Source organism: Brachyistius frenatus, unplaced genomic scaffold (genome assembly GCF_029030835.1).
Source record: "Brachyistius frenatus isolate BFR_SWC_R1_liver_20210118 unplaced genomic scaffold, ASM2903083v1 Contig_167, whole genome shotgun sequence".
Taxonomy (NCBI): domain Eukaryota; kingdom Metazoa; phylum Chordata; class Actinopteri; family Embiotocidae; genus Brachyistius; species Brachyistius frenatus.
In genome coordinates, this window is record NW_027210766.1 from 127251 (window position 1) to 147487 (window position 20237).

Sequence of the window (20237 nt, forward strand, 5' to 3'; positions counted from 1 at the left end):
GGTGACATGGGCCTGTGGGAGACGTGTACTTATTGTTGAAAGATTCAAAGTTTACTGTTTGCTCTCCAGGCTGAGCAGTCAACAAACACTTCACGCCTTTGTGGGGCCCTTTAGCAGCAATATTTGCAGTTGGCTTTTACCCCTATCTAACAGGCGCTGCTAATGATCTCCAAACCCATGTGTGGACTTATGAGTTCCACTTTTCTGTGTGGCTTGTTTTGGCCTACATATTAGAGAGTTTGGTTTTTCTGAGGGTTTTTTTTTTTTTTTTTTGTGGGGGTGGTGGTGGTGGTGGTGGTGGGGGGGGGGTAGAATCAAATGGGTGTTTGGATGATTATCTTTCTGCATGTTAATGAGACACAGACTAAGAGAAGTTGGAGAAATTGTTGAGCTTTAAGACCGAGATGAGAGAAAACAAACAACAAAAAAAAAGAGAAGATTTAAGGAATAATTTAAAGTAAATTTAAAAGGCTGCAACAATATTTGTGATCCTTTTTCTCTCTCTCTCTCTCTCTTTCTCGTGCATGTGTGTGTTTTTCTGCTTCACATGATGACAACGCCAGTCAGGGAGCCCTGGGGGTTGATTTGCATGAAAAAAAAAAAAAAAAAGTTTTAGTGCATTTGGGCCATTGTGAGGAATGAAGAGTTCCAACAGTTCGGGCCTTACGGAGGGTGAAAGGAGTGAAGAATGGATGAGCCTATTCAGCTCATTCAGCCCTCAGATCGGGGGCTCCGCGGCGTTCACAGACCCTATAGTGGCCGTGTCACTTTCATCTCTGCACAGCCCCGGCCCCTGTGTGCTGCTGTTGTATGTCCGCCGCTGTAGCCCCGCGTTTTTTTTTTTTTTTTTTTTCACACATCGCCCTCGGAGCGCTGGCCCCACTTTATTGATCTGCTTTGGGGCTTTTTTTTTTCCCCCTTTTGTGCTTCTTTTTCTGGAAGTCCGCAGAAAATTTAATGAACCAAATACTGGAAAAAGGAGTGACTGGGTTGTCGTTCGTGTGTGTGTGTGTGTGTGTGTGTGTGTGTGTGTGTGTGTGTGTGTGTGTGTGTGTGTGTGTGTGTGCGCGTGTGTGTGTTGGAGGGGTATAGGAGGAGGAGGAGGAAGGGAGGGTGGGGGGGGTACAGCTCCTTTTTTTTTTTTTTTTAAAGCAAATACCGATGAAGTCTAGCGTACAGGGACAGAGAGGAGGGTTGGAGGAAGAGGGTGAAGTCTGAGTGACTCTGAGGAGGGAGGGGGGAGAGGAGGAGGAGGAGGAGGAGGAGCACACCCCCCCCCTCCCCTACACACACAACCACCAACACCACCACCGTCACTGACACCACCCTCCACCGCCACAACCACCCACTCCTGCTGAGTAAACTCAAAAGTTGAAGAAGAGAAAGGAGGAGGCAGAGACAGAGACAGAGACAGAAATCCTTCACTGTTACCGATGAAGCCATTCAGCCGCCCGTCACCCGACGACGGTGGCCGCAAGGAGACGTGGCCTTGCGTGGGGATGCGGTGGCTGGTGGTGGTGGTGTGTGTGTGTGTGTGTGTGTGCGCGCGCGCGCGCGCGTGTCCTTCCGAGGCCTCGGTGGTTCGGATGAAAAAAATGTTTGAGCTGGAATTTAGCGGCAGCGGATGAAAGTTAGCTGCCGCTGTTTCAGTCAAAGCACCGCGGAGACCTCCGACCTGCTGCTGAACACGCAGGAAAAACAAAAACAAAATCTGACTAAAACATTTGGAGTTCCGTGTTTTGCGATCTCTCTCTCTCTCTCTCTCTCTCTCTCTCTCTCTCTCTCTCTTTTTCTTTTCTTTAAACACAAACACTTTAAACAACCTCCAAAGAGCGGATGTGCGGATGTTCAGCTGTTGGGACCCGCAGGAGGTTTTGCTGCAGTATTTCCTGCCTGACTGATGAACACGAGCACACGAGGATCACAGACAGATTAAATGATGGATGACGCCCGTCTTGCGTTTTGGACCTCGTTCAAAGTTTTTGGGTACGGGAAAAAAAAAAAAACATTTTTCCAAAATGAATATCGGTGTCAGGAAATCGTTCCTAAGTAAAAAAAAAAAAAAAAATACATACGGTTCTTAAGCACATAACTTATGAAGGGCGGTTCGAGTGAGATTACACTCTCACTGCAGAGCCGAAGACATTTTATTGTCAAGTTTTCCTTCAACTAATAAATATTTGTGGGTTTAAATTCATGAATAAAGATGTTATATAATAAACTGTTTGGACGGGAAACTTTCCCCTGAAGTCAAGGTGACGAATTTGAACGAGATTCTCTTTGGAAAAATGTGAATACGCGATCACCGAATCTGAGAAGCTTAAAGCGGAGAGCAGAGGGACGTTTTAAATGTGTTTCTGCTGTCTGACTGACGTTGAACTACCCGACGGTGTTCAGTCTGAGCATCCGTGTGGCTGCGCTGTACCGCCGGCCGAGGGGGGGCGTGTCCCGATCGATGAACTGACGGGACTCTTAACGGCCATTCAGTGCGGCTGTAAAAAAGGCAGCGACGTGTCGATCGCCGGCCACCAGCACCGCCGGCGCTTCAGATGGAGTGTGGGAGGGGAGGGGGGGGGGGGGAAGGTAAGGGGGGAGATGGCCGCTCGCATTCATGTGTAGGGCCCTTCACTGAATCCCCGTCCTCTTGTGCCTCTCTCTGGCACGGTGCGCGGCGACGGCGCAAATCCCCGCTTGTTTTAAACGCCTGTTGTCTCACTTCACCCTCCTCGAGGGCGTCCCGTTCATTCTGCCTGAAGTGCGCGAGGTTAAAAGAGGCTCCCATCACATCCGGGTTGGTTAGTGGAGAGGTGGTGGTGGTGGTGGTGGTGTGTGTCGGGGGGGGGGGGGGGAGGGGGGAGGCGAGGTAAGGGCTGGTGCTTCCTCACTCTCTTTACACTAGAGCAGCTATGAGTGGGCACTCGAACCCCCCCCCCCCCCCCCCCCCGGCACAGAAACGAGAGGTCACGCGGGATCGTAGCCTCTTAAAAAAGCAACAAAAAAAAAAGAAAAGAAAAGACGAAGCCTGATTTAACAAGCCGTTTTAAAGGCTGTACAGTAAAGTAACTGACAGGCTCGTTTACAGGCTGATTGAACTCATCAATCACTGCAGCTCTGAGAGCGGGAACGCGCAACTGCAGCCGGAAACATTTCCAGGAGAACGGCGTTTCGGTTGGAACGATGCCTTTGTCCTGTAATTTCCACCTGAACCCCCGAAACGACACACCGGGGGGGCGAAACACTTTCAGTCTTTGGATACAGTGCAGCCCGCATGATGCACGGTGTGAGACGCGCACACACGCACACGGACACACACACACACACACACACACACACACACACACACACACACACACACACACACACACACACACACACACACACACACGGAGAGAGATCTTCTCATCACATCCCGGGCTACAACTCGTCACACACACTCCTTCACTGACTCATCGGAAACACAGCTTCACCCCCCCCCACCACCCTTTCCTACACCCCCCCCCCCCCACACACACACACCCCCCACACCCCTAAAAAAGAAAAGAAAAAGCGCCTCAGCGCTAACATCATCATTGTCTATAGGCGCACAAAGGAACAATGGCGCAGGCAGCTCGGGGGTCTTGCGGAGAAACCCGACCCAGGTCACGGGAGGTCAGCTCATCTGTCGGAGTGTGTGTGGTGGTGGTGGTGGTGGTGGGGGGGGGGGAAGAGATAAACTCTGTGGACAATAGAAAGTGGCAGTCTTTTTTCTTTTTTTTTTTTTTTTAAACCAAACACTTTGAGTATCTTAGTTCACAGCACAGTCACACCGGAGGTGAAGTGTTGCTGTGTTTTTGCCTTAAATGGCATCAAATTGGTTCCAAAGGAGATTGATGTTTTAAGTGAAGCAAACAGAAAGACATCTGAGGATTTTCCGTTTTTTTAGAAACAACTTCATTTTATCTTAAAAAAAAAATAAATAAATAAGGAAATTTCTTATTTATTCATTGGCTTGTCCAACTAGAGGAAAACCTGCAGAAAAAGAGGCGAGCGATAAGAAAGTAGAAGAAAATCGACCCGCGTTGAAACACCAACCGACTGGTGATGAAGCTACTGAATCAACAGAAAACTACTGAGCTCGGCAGATCTCCAGATCACCCACGGGTCTTCCAACAAACCGTGGTGGGAAACGTAGCGCACCAGTTTTTTTAATTTTTTTTTTTTATAACAAAGACGAATATGTCACATAGTGCTTATGTCACAATGAGTATCTGGATATTGAACTCACAATGGCCCAAAACATTTTTGTATCAAATTCTGGACGTGTGGAAATTGGCGCCTAGAAAGCTGCAGCTGTTTCACAAAGTACCGTCTTACTGCTGGATAGAAGACATCGGTACATTTACAACGTGCGTGACACGCGGGGCACAAAAACACCTTTGTTTTTATTTTTTTTGTAAAATGACCCTCAAAAACCAGCCGGTACGTATTTTGGCGAGACGCAAACCCGGTCGAAACTCGCGCGCTTACACAAGTAAGTGTACCAACGGACGCGTGCGAACAACGGTTATCATCAGTTCTTCTTGGTAAACCGTTGGACCGCCGTCGTTTAGAACCCGCTCACTGCCAATAACCAAGGGGTTTGTCAAATATCTCATAGGGATGTTTGAAACTGTGTAGAAACAGTACAAAAACTCTTCATAGTGACTTTCATAAGGGAGGAAAAAAAAAGAAAAATCTAAAACAATGTCAGGCAGGTCTATCGTGAAAATAACAGTGAAATATCGCTGCGCTCCAATGAAGCCAATACAAAACCATAACAAGTCAATAAGCAGCAGGGCAGACACCGGCAGCCATCTTCAGGTGGGCATAATGAGTATTTTTATTTCATGATCTCAGACGCCTGACATTATTTTTGTCTGCCAAAGATCCCGCCACTAAGATCAGCCGGCAAACCTGCTGAGTTGGAATTTCTGAGAACCAACATGAAAGTTCCCGATTCCTCGATTTTCGACCTCCAACGCCGGATCGAGACCAACAACTTTTTGGACAAAACAGACCATTTTAATCATTAAGTTGATGTCTGTGGGAGGTAATGACGGGGTCTGTATCTTAAACAAACAGCAACTATAAACCTCCTGGCTGCCCGTGAAAGAAAAAAAAACAACAACAAAAAAACAACAACATAAGCAACTCTTGGCGAGAAGAAGGATTATGATTCCCCCGTCACTTTATCGTCACCACTTCCTCGTCAAACACCCTCAAACCGCCTTTAATATGTGACTCCGGGCTGCTGAGACGGACCGACGGGACAATGGCGTATTGTGCGCCGTGTTTGCCGCCGGCCTTTAATCTGATGCGGAGGCGGAGACCGAGGTCCACGCGGAGGCCACCGCCGACAACACGCAGCCATCGTTCGGAGAGGAGGGGTGGAGGGGGGGGAGGAGGAGGAGGAGGAGGAGGGATCTGTTTGTACTTCCAACTCCGGAGGGGCGGGAGGGAGAGGGGGGGGGGGGGGGTGTAAGTTATGATTTACATTAGGGCCCTCCCGGAGCTACAAAGCCGGTTCCGCTTACGTTTCCGTTAGATTCCAGCCGCCGCTGACTCGCCGCCAGGCCGCAGTCGCCTCCCCGGTAGACGCCCGGGAGACGAGCGACGACGCGGGGAGACACACCGGGGAGAGAGTCGGGAGAGCGGAGCTCGGCTACGCGGGGACATGTGGTTGTCTTTAGCGAGCTCCCCCCCCCCTCCCCCTCCCTCCCTCCCCACACACACACACACACCTCCCCCCCCCATCCTCCCCCATCCTCCCAACATGTCTGCTGCTGCCATCATCTCCCCTTCTCTCCTCTGTTCTCGCTCCATCTCATCGCTGTGGGCTCGGCGCCAGAATGAGTTTTTTTTTTTGCTCATGTTTTGTAATCAGCTCATTAGAGAGGACAGAAAGTGGGATGAAAAACGGCGCCGGGTGTTTTTTTTTTTTTCGGGAACTCATCTTTTGCGCTTTTTCGAGCATGCGAGGCTGCGTACCGTCGACGGGCGGTCGTGGTCGCGGCGACGCATTCCCGGAACGAGACGGTGAAGACGGCGGGATGTTTTTTTGTTTTTTTTTCGCGCGCGCGGACCTCAGACGTGAAACTTCAGAGTCGCGGTTGCGTGCGGAAGAAAGATATAATTTAAAAACAAAAAACAAAAAAAATGATGATGATGATGTTAACGCGTAATCTGGTTCCTCGCGATCAGACGGAGCTCCCGATGAACGACGCCGAGCTGTTTGTACGCTTGAAGGTCGGCTTATTTGCGGGAAGCACAAACCGGCTCGTTAATAAAGTTTCATCGGTGTCTCATTTAAAAAAATTTAAAAAAAAATGCTTATTGCATGATGGGAAATGTAGGAGTCATGTTTTTTTTTATATTAAAGTGCTTTTAAATCGGGCAAAAATTGGCAACGTATGCAACTTTCTTTTACAGAAATGAATACGTAAAAAGATGTTCGGGGGGTAAAATATGAATCTTTATTAATTCGTAGTTGTCTATAGTTATTGCATTGCAAATGAGGCTCAATGTTTCAATGCGCTGTAAGTTATTGAGGACAAACTTTGTCATTCAACTGTAAAACATCCCGCCTCCAGCACACATCTTTGTTATAAGTGTTTGATAACCAAATTTCAGTTGATGTATTGATATTGGAACTTTTTATAACCTCATAATGTCAGTCCGGCTCTTTTCTTTTTTTTTTTTTGTTATCCCATCCGAGGGACTAAACGTGTAAATATCTTCATTTATACTCCATCAATTTCTACATTTGTTCTTTTCAATCTGTCTCGTTTACCATTTTTTTCTCCCCCACTTTTCCAAAAGGATCTCGGTTCACAGCGAGACGCCTAAACAACGTTAAAACTGTTAAATCTCCTTTTCCAAGTCCTCTTTCAGTCTCAGCTGGTCGGACACTCGTTAATATGTAAATACAGTCAGAATTTAGTTGTTCTTATTTATGGGCCTAACATAGCGGTTTAACTGCGGCTCGTAAATTCTCCCTGCACAGGCTAAAAGTATTTACGATTCGAATCTCTGTTTCATGTTGTCTGTCAAAATAAACTGAAATAGAAGTTAGTGATAATACTTGTAGATTGTGATCTGTGATTTATTTATCAGGAAGCAGGTTTGAGGATTTGTGTTCAGGGTGCAACAGACTCTGAAAGCTAAACCTCGTCGGTCAGAGGTGACCGAAGAGTTGCTGCCTCATCGCCATCGAAACAGCCTGTAAATTTACAAAAGTAAAATATGAGGCGAGTGTTTTCAGATTATTCGAATCTGAGGACTGTTTTCTGAAAGTTTTTGTTTGTTTGGTTTGAAAGACTCAAACAGAGTGGAAAAGGAAAAAGAAAAATGCATCTTAGTTCCTGAGGATTGCGACTTAATTCAACAGTTAGTAGTCGTTACGACTAACACGAGATCCGAGCTGGTGATGATGTGTTTTGACAGCTGCTGTGTGTTCGGGTCCCCGGCCAACACAAACAAACACACACACACATACGCACACACACACACACACACACACACACACACACACACACACACCCCCGGCCGACTTCAAGGGGAGTCCCGGTCCTGTCACCAAAAGGCCTGCGAGATCTGACTAGGAAGTAGCAGCAGCAGCAGCTGGCAGCAGCAACACACACACACACACACACACACACACACACACACACACACACACACACACACACACACACACACACACACACACACACACACACACACACACACACACACACACACACACACAATCTCTCAGCAGCACACAGAGAGACACACACACATACACACACACACACACACACACACACACACACACACACACACACACACACACACACACACACACACTGTGAGCGATCAGCAGCACTTCCACTGCAGCGTTCAACTCACCGCAACAATGTGGAAGTCGCACCGCAGCGAAATCTCAGCGCAGCAAAATGCCAACTCTGGCTCGGCCAAACCTCTTTTTTTTTTTTTTTTTTTTGCTCGCTGGCTTGTCGGCATATCCGCTGTGGCTGCGCACAGACGCACACACACACACACACACACACACACACACACACACTGGCAGTTTTTGGCCTAAGTAGTTGCCGGGGTTATTGACAGCTGAAGCAGTCGAGAGTGAGTGCTAACAACACATTTAGGATGAATGACCCGGGCCAAATGCTTCAGAGAGGAAGCCGACTCGACTCGGCAGCGTGCAATGTGGCACCGGTGACAGCTGGGACTTTTAACACACACACACACACACACACACACACACACACACACACACACACACACACACACACACACACACACACACACACCTCCGACGCACGGTTACAGGGCCGCAGCAGCTGTGACGTGTCAGCAGAGAAAACATTACAGGTCGAGATTATCCCGCCGTCAATCAAATCTGACGCTTAAAGTTGCTGATTAATAGTTTTTTTTGTTTTTGTTTGAATACACCTGGGGAAAAAAAAATCCACTTCTGAATTTTGACCCAGAATCCTGATGGCTTCATCGCAACAGGAAGCAGCTTTGTTTGGCACGTCGGCAGCGTCCCGGCCGAAACATCTTGAAATCGACTGCACGGATTGCCGTGAAATTCAGTGCAGACATTCGTGTTCCCTGCAGGATGGATCGTAATAACTTTGGCCATCCGCTGACTTTTTGCTCTGGCACAATCGCAGCGTTTAACTTTATACAGTTCATGACCAAATACTTGCAAAACCAACTCGCCAACCGTCCAGCAGAGTAGCGAGGAAGACGAGTGGAATAAAAATGACGATGTCTCCGATTCGGCTGCGTCGCCTGGGCTTTGTGATTGAAGCGCTATTTCACTCGAGGGTTTCGTTTTAACGTCATCATCGCTGAAGTACTAATATTGCGATTACGCAACAGGTTACCAACTAAATATAACAACGTGTTCATATTGTGGAGCAATTCGCTCTCAGAATACAAAACTTTTAGTTTCTGTTTCCGTGGTAACACACGGGGGGGGGGGGAAGGGTTGGGACTAACAACTGGGAAACAATCAGTAAACTCGTATGCGATGTTCACCACGCCAGGAAGTAGTCCGCCCCTTAGCAACGACCCCAGCAACAGAGACGAGATCTAGCCGGTGTCATTGCTTTCTAGAGATGGTTTCTCAAACTGAATAAATACAACACACAGAACCGTGAAACTGCTCAGATAGCTCAGTCTGGTAGCAACCAAGATATCTGATGAAATAAAAAAAAAATACGTCGATGGACTCGTGGTTTTTAAGATTTTAGCACCGTGTCGTGTTCAAACCAAACCGGTCCAGCTACCCGCCGCCGCTGGAATTTGAGGTGTTACGGTACGGTTGCTCGGAGCGACCAAAAGGGACCAAAAGAGATCCGATTCCGCCAAACGGGTCATTTAATAGACCTACAACACGTAAACACAAGTTTATATGGCATATTATAGGAAACTCCAATTATATATTGGCATCGAAATGGCGGAGTGACATTTCTGGTGACGAGCGCTGGGGGTGCGGCGTCGCGCCGATTTGTCTCCAAAATGTTCAGTCGACCAATCGGATCGCCGGGTCGGAGCTACTTCGTCGCATATTTCCAACAATCTTACAGGAGTGCGGTGCGGCATCTGTGAGCTGCTATCCTTTACCTTTCATCAGTACGAAGACGAAACATCGCATCCCCCCCTTCCCACCTCCTCCCTCCCGCTGGGGACTCTGCGCGCCGCAACCGTCCGCGAGCTCCACATCTGTTTTCTGTTGGTCGAGGGAGACGAAGAGATCAACCACAGGATATTGCCTTTACCAGCAGGAAAAGGTCAGGTTCAGGGGTGGGGTAAGAACTCATCCACAGGGCTTTTCTCCGCTGTTTTAGATGCCTTTTATATTACATCAGTTGTTAGCTTCTCATTACTCCGTATCTTCCGCAATCCGCTGGATGGTTGGGTTTTAGTCGGGGGATTTGAGTCCCCGAGCGCGGCCCCGCGGGTTGCAATCGTTCGGGAACGGGAAGCGGATACATGAAACAAGAACAATTTGTTTTAAGGAATTTCTTATTGATGGAATTTTTAAATCACTCCCGACGTTGAATTTCCCTAAAAATTTGAAAGCGCCCGAGCCAAGTTGAAACGCTTAAACGTCCCCGTCCCGTCCCGTCCCCCCGCCCCCTTGTAGAAAAGCTGCACCCTGGTATGAGAAAGCATATTGTGGCAATACCCTCCTTCCCGCTTCACTGAGCTGAATCCATACATGTGTGACAGCCTGTAGTGATTGTTGTTTCAGCCTCTGAATCACGCTAATGGATGCCGGCGCTGCTTTCAGGCCTCTCGCAGTCTTACTCGGTGACCTTTTCAGGACCGAATCCTCACAGGGAGCCGATTCTCCAAAGACAAGTGATTCACCAGCGGAGAATGCGCCCCGTCCTAAGTCTAAACTTGTCTTCTCCCAGAGGTCTCAGGAGCTCGCCGTCCGCGGCAGTGGATCATCTGTCAACAAAAACATTCCTCGTCTGATATGGATTGCTTTGCACTGATAGCGTACAGATTTCACCCCCCCCCCTCCCCGCCGCAACACATCAAAGCCACACGAGGCACCTTTGTAGACTTTGAGATTTGCTGCATAAAACGAGGCGTTAAAAAAAAAAAAAAAAAAAACCGCTGACTGGCTAATTTTCCAACACCATCTCTTTACTGAATTTTCTTTCACATTGCCCTGAAACCGAGGTGTTTGTTCAAAAGTTTTTTTTTTTTTATTATTTTTTATTTATGCCGACCCAAATAAAATCCAGAAAACTCAAAAAAGTTAAAACGTTTAAACGATGGATGTTTGGCAGGAAGAACGGCCTCCAGCGTGGTTAACCGAAGGTGAAAGTTTACGAATGCGGTTTAAAAAAAAAAAAAAAACGAGTACCATTTGATTGTTGGGTACCGCAGCGGGCCGGGAACTAAAAATGAGCTGAATAGTCTGAAGGAGGAAGTATTTGGTAAGTGAAAAAAAAAAAAAAACTTTCTCCTGGAAGGGAACGTTCGGTTAAATTAAAGGTTCCTCGTGAAACCGTCGCAAGAGAAAAGTCCGGCCGGGGTGGTTCAGCGCTGGCCGTCCGAGAGGAAAAAAAAAACATGTGTTTTCTATCCGAGCTATGCGAGGAGCTCTCTGGATCCAGCGGAGGCACAAGTGAAAGACGAGGCCTGTGCGGAGACCCCCGCCCGACCCCGACCCCCGCCCCCGCCCCCACCCCACACCTGTCCACCTGTAAATTAGATCTGACGGTAGCAGCGTTCCTCGTCGGCGTAATCGCTCACCGGAGGTCAACAAGCAGAAGTCGCCCGTAGACTCGATGGTTTTCCTGTAGATGATGTTTGAAGTTTTTCCAAGTCAGTTCTTGAAGAGTTCTAAGTCACAAGAAAAGAAAAAAAAAATGTCTTAAAACGTATTTAATAAGTAAAAGTCTGTGACACCAAAGAATTGAGAACGTGCTTACGCGAGCTTTGCAAAAAAAAAAAAAAAAAAAAACAGCGACGATACACTCAAACTCTGTTTTCCAGTATCAGACCTATTTACTTTGCTTTTAAAATACATTTCTTGTTGGTTTGTTTCATAGCAACATTGAAACATCGATAAACGCCGGAGGCTTAATTTTGTGTCGCTAGCAAACATTGATAGTATTTGGAGAACTTTATAAGGACATCGGTAAAATTGTAGCATCTGGCGATGGCTTCGACGTGGGGCGTTTAGGGAACATCGTAAATTAAAGCAGCCAACAACAGCTTCCATACGAGTCGTTAGAGGCACATCGATGAAGTTTACCGTGTCTAAGGTATCTTCCTTGTGAGACGTTAAGGCAACATCGGTAAATTGTGGTGTCCAGGCATAACTTCCGCGTGAGGCGTTCAGGGAATATTGGTACATTTGTGTCGCCAGCTGCGACTTCAATGTGATGCGTTTAGGGACTATCGGTAAATTGTAGTGTCTAGCGATAGCTTCCGTGTATGGCGTTCAGGAAACATTGCTAAATTCTTAAGTTTGTAGGGATAATTTCCAAGTGGGGCAATAAGAGAATATCAGTAAACTAAAGTGATTAGTAATATCTTCCATGAGAGGCATTTAGGGGACATCTGTTATTTCTAGCTGCGCAAAGCAACCTGGGTTACACTCTCCCCCTCTAAACTGCATGAAAACTAAAGATTTGTACAGTTGTTGTTTTTTTTAATGTATTTTATAGGCTTGATATATATATATATATTTTTTTAAAAAAAGGTATTGTTCAGGAACTGGTATCGAAGTTAAAGTCCCTGAATTAAATTATTTTGGGGCAACAGCCACCTCCCCCACCCCCCACCCCACCCCCCGCAAGTACCTCAAGGTCATCGGTACACCAAGCGAGCAAACGCTCGTCGTTACTTTTGTGGCCGTCGTATAAAAAAAAACGACCGGAGAAAAGCGGCGAGACGGCGGCACGTTTTTTTTTTTTTTTTAAGTCTGAATGAGCTCTGCCCGAATAACATCACATCTGGGGTTAGGACGCGAAACTACGGGAAACCCAAAACAAACAAAAAAAAGAAGCGTATTTTGTCTTTTCGGTGATTGTTATGTTCGCCCGCACGAGCGTCACCGTCAGAAACCTGAGCGGCGAAGGTCTGCAGGTGGCATAGGGGCAGGAGACCTCACTTATCCAGCTCTCTTGTGTTTGCCAAGTGAGCAGAGTGTGGGACAGCAGTTGGTTGAGCCTCTCATTGAGTGTGTGCGAAACGACTGTGTGCACACGGCGCGAGTCAAGAGTGTGTGTGTGTGTGTGTGTGTGTGTGTGTGTGTGTGTGTGTGTGTGTGTGCACTGCCAGGAAAAAAAAAAAGCCCTACCAGCATACGGATCGCATTCACTGCAAGATAGGAAGGAAGAAAGTAAGACGAGCAAAGCCTGGAAATCTTCAAAATGAGAGGGCCTCTTTTGATGTGTGTTTGCATTCCTTTCAGTGTTGGTGAAAGGGGAGCTGTCGAGCGGTAGTGGAGAAGAGGAACACTTGAAACTGAACGAGGCGCTAAGAAAAACACACACCGGGTCTCATAACAAAAAAAAAAAAAAAAAAAAAGGCCCTGCGAGTCGGTAGACGAAGGGGGCGAGAAGGTAAATTAAACCAGGGAGTTCAGGAGGGGAGATCCGAAGACAAATCTGAATAAATGCCGACTGAGAGTATTTTCCAGATTCTCTTCTTTTTTTTTTTTAAGATAATCGACGTTGTTGTTGTTTTTTTTTGTTTTTGTTTTTTCAGGAAAGTTCAGCTCGTTTTATTTCTCTGGAAAGAAAAAAAAAAAAAGGTGGAATCATCCTGGGACCTGCTCGTAGGTTTTAAGACCGACCTCGGCAGCAGAACCCACCCCCTTCCCCCGTCCCCCCACCGTTACCTCAAGTCTTTTTCCAGGGCCCCGTGTGGTTAGGTGGGATGTCTGGAACGGGCCATCATGGCAAGAGCTGGCAAAGGAAAGTCAAGATGTCCGATCTCCGCCTCAAATGTAGTCTTCCCCGGGAACGTCGGCGCCCCCCCCCCCCCCGCCCCGATCAACGTCTACCTCTCGTAGCTTTAAATCATTAAACACAACAATTTGATATTCAGCCAGAAACACGTTCAAAGTCTTCCGGGTGTGGGCGGACCGTGATTATTAAAAAAAAAAAATACAACTTAAGAATTTATCGAGTGGGATAAATACCAAGACGTGTGTTTTCTTGGCGCGCGCGTTCGCTTCTACAAACTGAGAAATCTTTCTCTTGGAGAGAGAGAGAGAGAAAAAAAAGGAAACCTAAACTCTTCACCCCGAATGTTTGTGAGATAATTCACTCAAGGCGAAGACATTTCTCGGTGGAAAAGAACAAAAACAAAACAAACAAAACAAAAAAAAAACCAACCATCCAGTTTTGCGGTCGTGTGGCGGGAAGGAACGAGAACAAAGCAGCCCTCGATGTTAAAAGTTTAAGGGTTAAGGTTTCGGACACGGTCGGTCCGGCCTTACCCACGGACATAAAAAAAAAAGCTTCGCATTCAAGTAAACCAAATAAATAATTAAGAGCAGCTTGATTTTTGCTGCTGTGCAGTCACTGCTGGGCTGGTTTTTTTTTTTTTTTTTTGCTCTGCACTTCCCAGAAATCACTCGACAGTCCGAAGCCAAGACAGAAGATTCCTTTTCTGAGTTTTCCAAGCGATCTGCTCGACATCGCTTCCTGTGAACGGGTCTGCGAGATGCCAGATGTTTTTCCTCGATGACGAGGTTTTTAAAAAAAAAATAATAATTCAAAAGGGATAAATCAGGTGTTACGCAAAATAGAAGACATTTATTTTAATTTTTTTTTTTTTTTTGTTGCCAAAAATGACAAATCGTCCTTTGATTTCTTGGGGGGTGAAATCCTGCTCTCTGAAGTCTCCGAGCCCGCGGTCACATGGCACCGGAGGGTGGGTGGTGGGTGCTGCGGGAGAGGGATCGGGGGTGGTGGGGGGGAGTAAGGAGGGCCCTTATCCTCCCCCCCCTCCCCCCACCCCCTCCACCACCACCACCACCACCACCACACACACACACACAACCCGTTCGTACCGCCATGGGCTGCCCAGCCAACCAGAAGATGAGAAAAGAAGTGCACCCTTGTTGTTTGTTCGCCTTTGGCCCCCGCCATCTGTCCGCTCGGTTCCTGACACCTGTACTAGCCCGTCAGAGCCGGGCTTCCCTGTCGTCGGGGGCAACGCGGGGTCTAGCCTGTGGGGAGATGTTGGGCGAGGAGAGGGGTGTTGGGGGAGGGGGGGGGGCAATGTAACAGCTCTGCAGACTTAAGGGAAGAGGTGGGTGGGTGTTGGGGGGTGGGGGGAGGAGGGTGAAGTTGGGGCCACTTTGGGAGAAATCTAGCTTTTAATTCAGACTGGGTTTTTTTTGTTGTTTTCTGTTTTTTATTTTTTTTAAGATCTAACTGCCCCCCCCATCCCCACTCCACCCCCCCCCCAAAAAAAAAAACGGCACCTGCTGTTTTCTTTTTTTTGTGTTGTTTTTTTTGTGTGTATTTCTAGGTTAAATGACCTTTACAGGTGCTTGTACCCAAAAGCCCCTCTTCATCCGAGCATTGGCTCGAGGTTCAGAGGCAATCGGAAAGCAAATAGTTGGCACGCCGTAAAAGCACGGAAACAGCTATTAATGCGATGCCAGATGTTCATCAGATGGCGATGTTAAGGGGAGGACTCTCGGTTATTTTTTTGTAATTTCTTTTTTTTTTTTTGTTGTTGTTGAAGGGGGCGGGCGGCTTCAAAGGCAAAAAAAAAAAAAACCACGGTTGCTGCGAGCGTTTGTCGTGGGCACGTCTCATCTGAGCCAACAGGGTTTACTCCACCCGCCCCCAAAAAGAGAAAGGAAAAAGAGAGGCCGCGGTTCTGGCCAAGTCCGAATAAGATAAAGGGTGCCCAATGAAAGAGCAAATTAAATTCTATCACTAAGGTGATGTCAGAGTGACGGAGTTCGCCGAGACGAGACGGCCCGCCGGCCCCGCCGGCCGGCTTCGCGGGACGCCTTGGCAGCGGAAGAAAAAAAGAAACAGATGCAGCCTAAACCTGTTAGTCGCCCACCTCTAATCGGCTTACATTGGCTCGGTGACAGGCGACTGGCACCTCCGAAGGGTCGCAGACACGCTTGCTCGTACACACACCTCACAATGAAGGACGACATGTTGGAAAGCCACATGAAACCAAAACACAGCACTTCACACGTTCGGCCAGCACCGAACCAGATCACTGAGCAATTACGTTTCCCCCTTTAATGACAGTATCATTCTCGGCATTCCCTGATTATGTATTATGTATTTTTTTTTTTACACGTTCTCACACCGTCCGGTAATACAGTACTTTTAATATATGTTCCTTTTTGATCCTTTTGGGGGGAAAAAAAATAAAATAAATCCAAAGCCAAAAATCACATTTGTTTCCCCGACCGGAGAGAAAATTAATTTCCTGATTGCCGTATTAAGGGTGTTGTTTGTGTCCTTCGGGTACGAGTCGAGTTCGGGGGGAAAAAAAACCCAAAAAAACACGCACATCTGGTTTACGAGTCTCCAAAGCCACTAAAAAAACAAAGACTTCTTCCTGTAAAGTTCTAAATCGACCGACTGTCCCCGTCGGGCCGGGGGAAACGGGTGCGAGGCGGGAGGGACCGTTTTTTTTTGTTACCCTCGCGGGACGGCCGGCCGGCCGTCCTTGTTTGCTCTCAGCGGAGGATGATCTTGTAGGTCCCACCAAGTCAAACAAGTGGCGCGTTGCCAAGTCGTGGAGCCCTTTCACACGGACGTGAGGAGGTATTGACACAGCGCGTGTGGCTGAAACCTCGGCGCTGAGGGCCGCTCGCATTTACAATTGGAACAGGAGGGGCGCTGCGAAGTCCTCGCATCCAACTGAGGAACCTGTGTGTGTGTGTGTGTGTGTGTGTGTGTGCGCGCGCGCGTGTGTGTGTGTGTGTGTTTAAGGCCTGACCTGACATTAGTTACACTGGCGGAATAAAACCACGCCGGCCTACGGAGACACCGCGGCGCAAATATCGCAACGCGGCTCGGTTGTTGTCAAAAGCGCTTCGAAGTTCGCTGAATTTGACATTCGTTGGGAAATGCATGAAGATTTTTTTTTTTTTTTGAACAATACTAATTATAATATTCATCTCACCGCACAATGTTTGCCTCGTTGCCTCGCAAAAGGTTTTTTTTGTGTGTCCAACAATTGTAGTTGTCACAAAAGTAAAAAAAATAAAATAATTTTTTTAATTATATATATATATATATATATATATATATTCATATGTATATATAAATGTGTATATATATGTTTATATATATATATGTGTATAAATTTATATATATGTGTATATCTATATATGGAGGTATCACTCAGGTCTTTAGTTCGTGGAAACGTTTTAGTTCGTTTAGTTCGGGGGGGGGCATCAAATTACATCATCACACGAGTGTACTTTTGCTGGCACCATTAAAACGTGGTTTATTGCACGTCCACGATGTCAACCGCGACCGACGCATTTGGGGCTAAAAGCCTCGACGCCGCTCGACTCGTTCGCGTTAGAAACGTCAACGTCCCCCCCCCCCCCTCCCCGTTTCTCCCGACCGCGTCCCAACAAGTCGCCGGCTGCAACGACGTTTTCCCGCGTGAGATATTTGACCTCGAGGTAACGTCTCTCTCTCTCTCTCTCTCTCTCTCTCTCTAGGTTGTGACGTTTAAAAAATAAAAACCAAAAATCGAAGAGCAGCATGGAAACTTCAGCTCCGCCGGCCACCGACAAGAAGGAGTGTAAAAGGTCCGGCCTGGACGGCAGCAGCTTCTCGGAGCTCCCGAAGAAGCCGTCGCCGACCACTCTGACCAGAGGTACGGCTGTTACCCCTCCTTTTCCCGTTAAAAGCTTCGGGCGGTGGGGGTGGAGGGGTGGGGGGGGGTGGTGGAGGGGTGGGGGTGTCTCGTAGTAACGGCGGGTTCAGCAGTTCAGCGTAGCCTCTTCAACTCGGCACTCTTCGCCGCACTGAAACGGGTGGCACGCGAGAAAGAGTTCGACCCGGAGACGGGGCGGAGGGAAGGTGGGGTGGGGGGAGTGGGGGGGGATGTCAGAGAATGGGCGATGACTTTTTTTATTATTTTTTATTTTTTATAATGAGGTCGAAAGACCTTGTTCTCACCTCCCGAGTGTAAATTTCATGAATTACTAAAAAAGAAAAAAAAAAAAAAAAGGCCAGCACGGCCGTATCGGAGGCTGGGGGAGGGAGGCCGGGGAGAGGGGGGGGGGGGACGGAGGACGGGGGACGGGGGGGACGGAGGCGCCTTTGAAATGCCGACAAGACGTCGTGTGACATTGTGGCGTCGGCCGCTATCGCCGCTTAATGATCGGGGTGGGGGGGGGGGGGGAGGCTTGGTGGCCTGCCACGAGAGGAGCCCGCGAGCATTAATTGTTTAGGGAAGCGTGGCGAAGAAAAGAAGAAAAAAAAAAAAAAAATCTGGGGCGTTTCGCTGCGTCCTGCCTGGCACCTCCACAAAGGGGGCCGCAAGTTTTTTTTCAGACTGGCAAAAAAAAAAAAAAAAAAAAAAAAAAGAAAATATTATACTTGCCACGGCATGAATTATTCAGCCCATTTACACTGCCATGACCATTGTGTGTCGTGCGGGGGGGGGGGGGGGGGGAGGCTTGAATTTGAATTTTCATGATCTCGCCGAGGAAACGGCATTCCGCTCTCGTCGGGGGGGGGGGGCGAAGGGGGGAGGAGGGGAGGGTTTTATTGGAGGGTGACAGCGTTTGCCGCAAGAGTCCCCTCCAATCAAAGAGGGTCATAATTAAAAGATGAGCGCTCATGTTTTCATTAGCGAATGCGTTGACGGAAAACTCCTCGTAACGAGGTCGGGAGGACCTCGTCGCGGGGCCTCCGGGGTACCGGCGTTATGAATTACTAACGCCGGGCCGGTGGACACGATACCCCCCCCCCCCGACCCCCTCCCCCCTCCGCCGCCTCAGGAGGACGCGCTGGCAGCGATCGAGGGGCCACTGCAGGAAACGTTATCATTCAAAAGTTGCTTTACGGTTTAATGAAGGGCCTGGTGGCCTGCCATCGCCGACGCTCACTTTTTGTCACGCTTGGGGGGGGAGGGGGGGGGATGGTGGCACGGGACGGGACGGTAAAAGTAGGACATCAGTAGGTCGTCAGATCATTTTAATGCTCGGCGCTCAACTTTGATTACACACATCACCCCCCACCCCCCCCTCGCGAGACGACGACGACGACGGCAGGAGCCCGGCGGAGGGAGGATCGTCCCGAGGAGGATCTCGTTCCTCGCATTTAATCCGCCCGCGTCCGGCCCCGCCCCGCCCCGCCCCGCCCCCGGCGGACCTCGGGACCTGTTTTTCAACGAGAGCTCCGCCTCGCTGGCGTTCGGCGGGTTTCGGAGTGCGCGCCCTCGCCCCGTCGGAACTCGCCCCGCGGGGGGGGGGGGGGAACGGGAGATGCGTCTGGTTTCGGATTAAGAAGGGCGCGAGTGACAGCGGGGGGCGGGGAGGGGGGGGGGGACTTGCTGGCACGAAAGAAAGCCGAGGGGTTCGGACCTCAAGACGACAGGAATCGGGTTCGTTTCCCGGGGCCTCGTTAATGCTTTTAAATGGGCCGCTCGCATTTTGTGTGACAGCCCGCATCTGTCTGGCGTACAGGCGGAGGGGGGGGAGGGGAGGGGGGGTCCCTCCAGGCCCCCCCCCCCCCCCCCCCCTCCCCCCGTTGCAACCCGACTCCCGCGGCCCCCGGGATTTTTTTTTTTTTTTTACGAGTTCTTACGGGCCTGCGTCTGGCTCGTCGCTTCACCCTGTCAGAGTAACATGTGTTCGGATTAGGCGCCCGCTCCCAGCACTGTGAAACATCTCACCATTTCAAAGGAATACCTGTGATTGATGCACCTCCCCCTTCCTCCCCCTTCCTTCCTCCTCATCATCATCATCATCCCTGCTTCGACGCCGCGCCGCTTTTTCCTTCGAAAACGTCCGCCGAGGAAGAGTGACGGCTTCCAAAAAACACGGATCTGCCAAAGTTGTTTTACGCCCCCCTCCTCCCCTCCCCTCCCCTCCCCCCTTATTATTATATTCGGAGAAAAAGTTTGCCAGAGAGAATTTTTTTTCCGTCATCCCTCACTCCGGAGTTGACTGGACGAGGCCAGTGGAGCAGACGGGCTCCGTTAACAGTCTGATTATTTCACCGTTCGTATTCATCTTTCTTAAAAGTTTGGCCGAGGCGTTTGCGAAGTCCGGGCAGAGACGTTCTTCGGCTTCGGCGCGTCTCGGGAGGGTGCCGGTGAGAGGGAGGTGTCTTCACCTTTGTTGCTTCCTGAATAAGAATACGGCATTAAATCCTCCCCCGCCCCCCTCCCCCGCACCCGCCTTTCCTCCCGTCTTCCCTCATGAAAATGGATCAGTCCAGACTCGGAAGCGGTCACCGCGGCGTAGATGGATGAAGAGGAGCGGTCCGGTATAATTAGTCTTTCTTTTGGGGGGGGGGTGCAGCGCGGATTTTTACGATAAGGAGCCCGGGTGTTAATCATGCTCATCCCGGGTAAGTCTCAGTCTGAACGGGGTCTCGGTGCCGGCCACGGGGGCCTTTTGGGGTTTTTTTTTTGGTTTTTTTTTTTCTCTCTCTCTTCTGGAAGGTGTTCTGGAGTGGGCCACGGCGTATCTCCCCACCCCCCCTCCCCACCTCCCC

General features: G+C 48.9%; 1 protein-coding gene across 1 annotated transcript in view; it reads left to right on the plus strand.

Moving 5' to 3' along the window:
- Positions 1 to 20237, plus strand: part of gli2a (GLI family zinc finger 2a) — an 80373-nt gene that overhangs the window by 1249 nt on the left and 58887 nt on the right. The window contains exon 2 of the mRNA XM_069717036.1: positions 17225 to 17382. Coding sequence (XP_069573137.1) covers positions 17268 to 17382 — 115 coding nt within the window. The 5' untranslated portion in view covers positions 17225 to 17267. The remainder of the gene's footprint in view (positions 1 to 17224; positions 17383 to 20237) is intronic.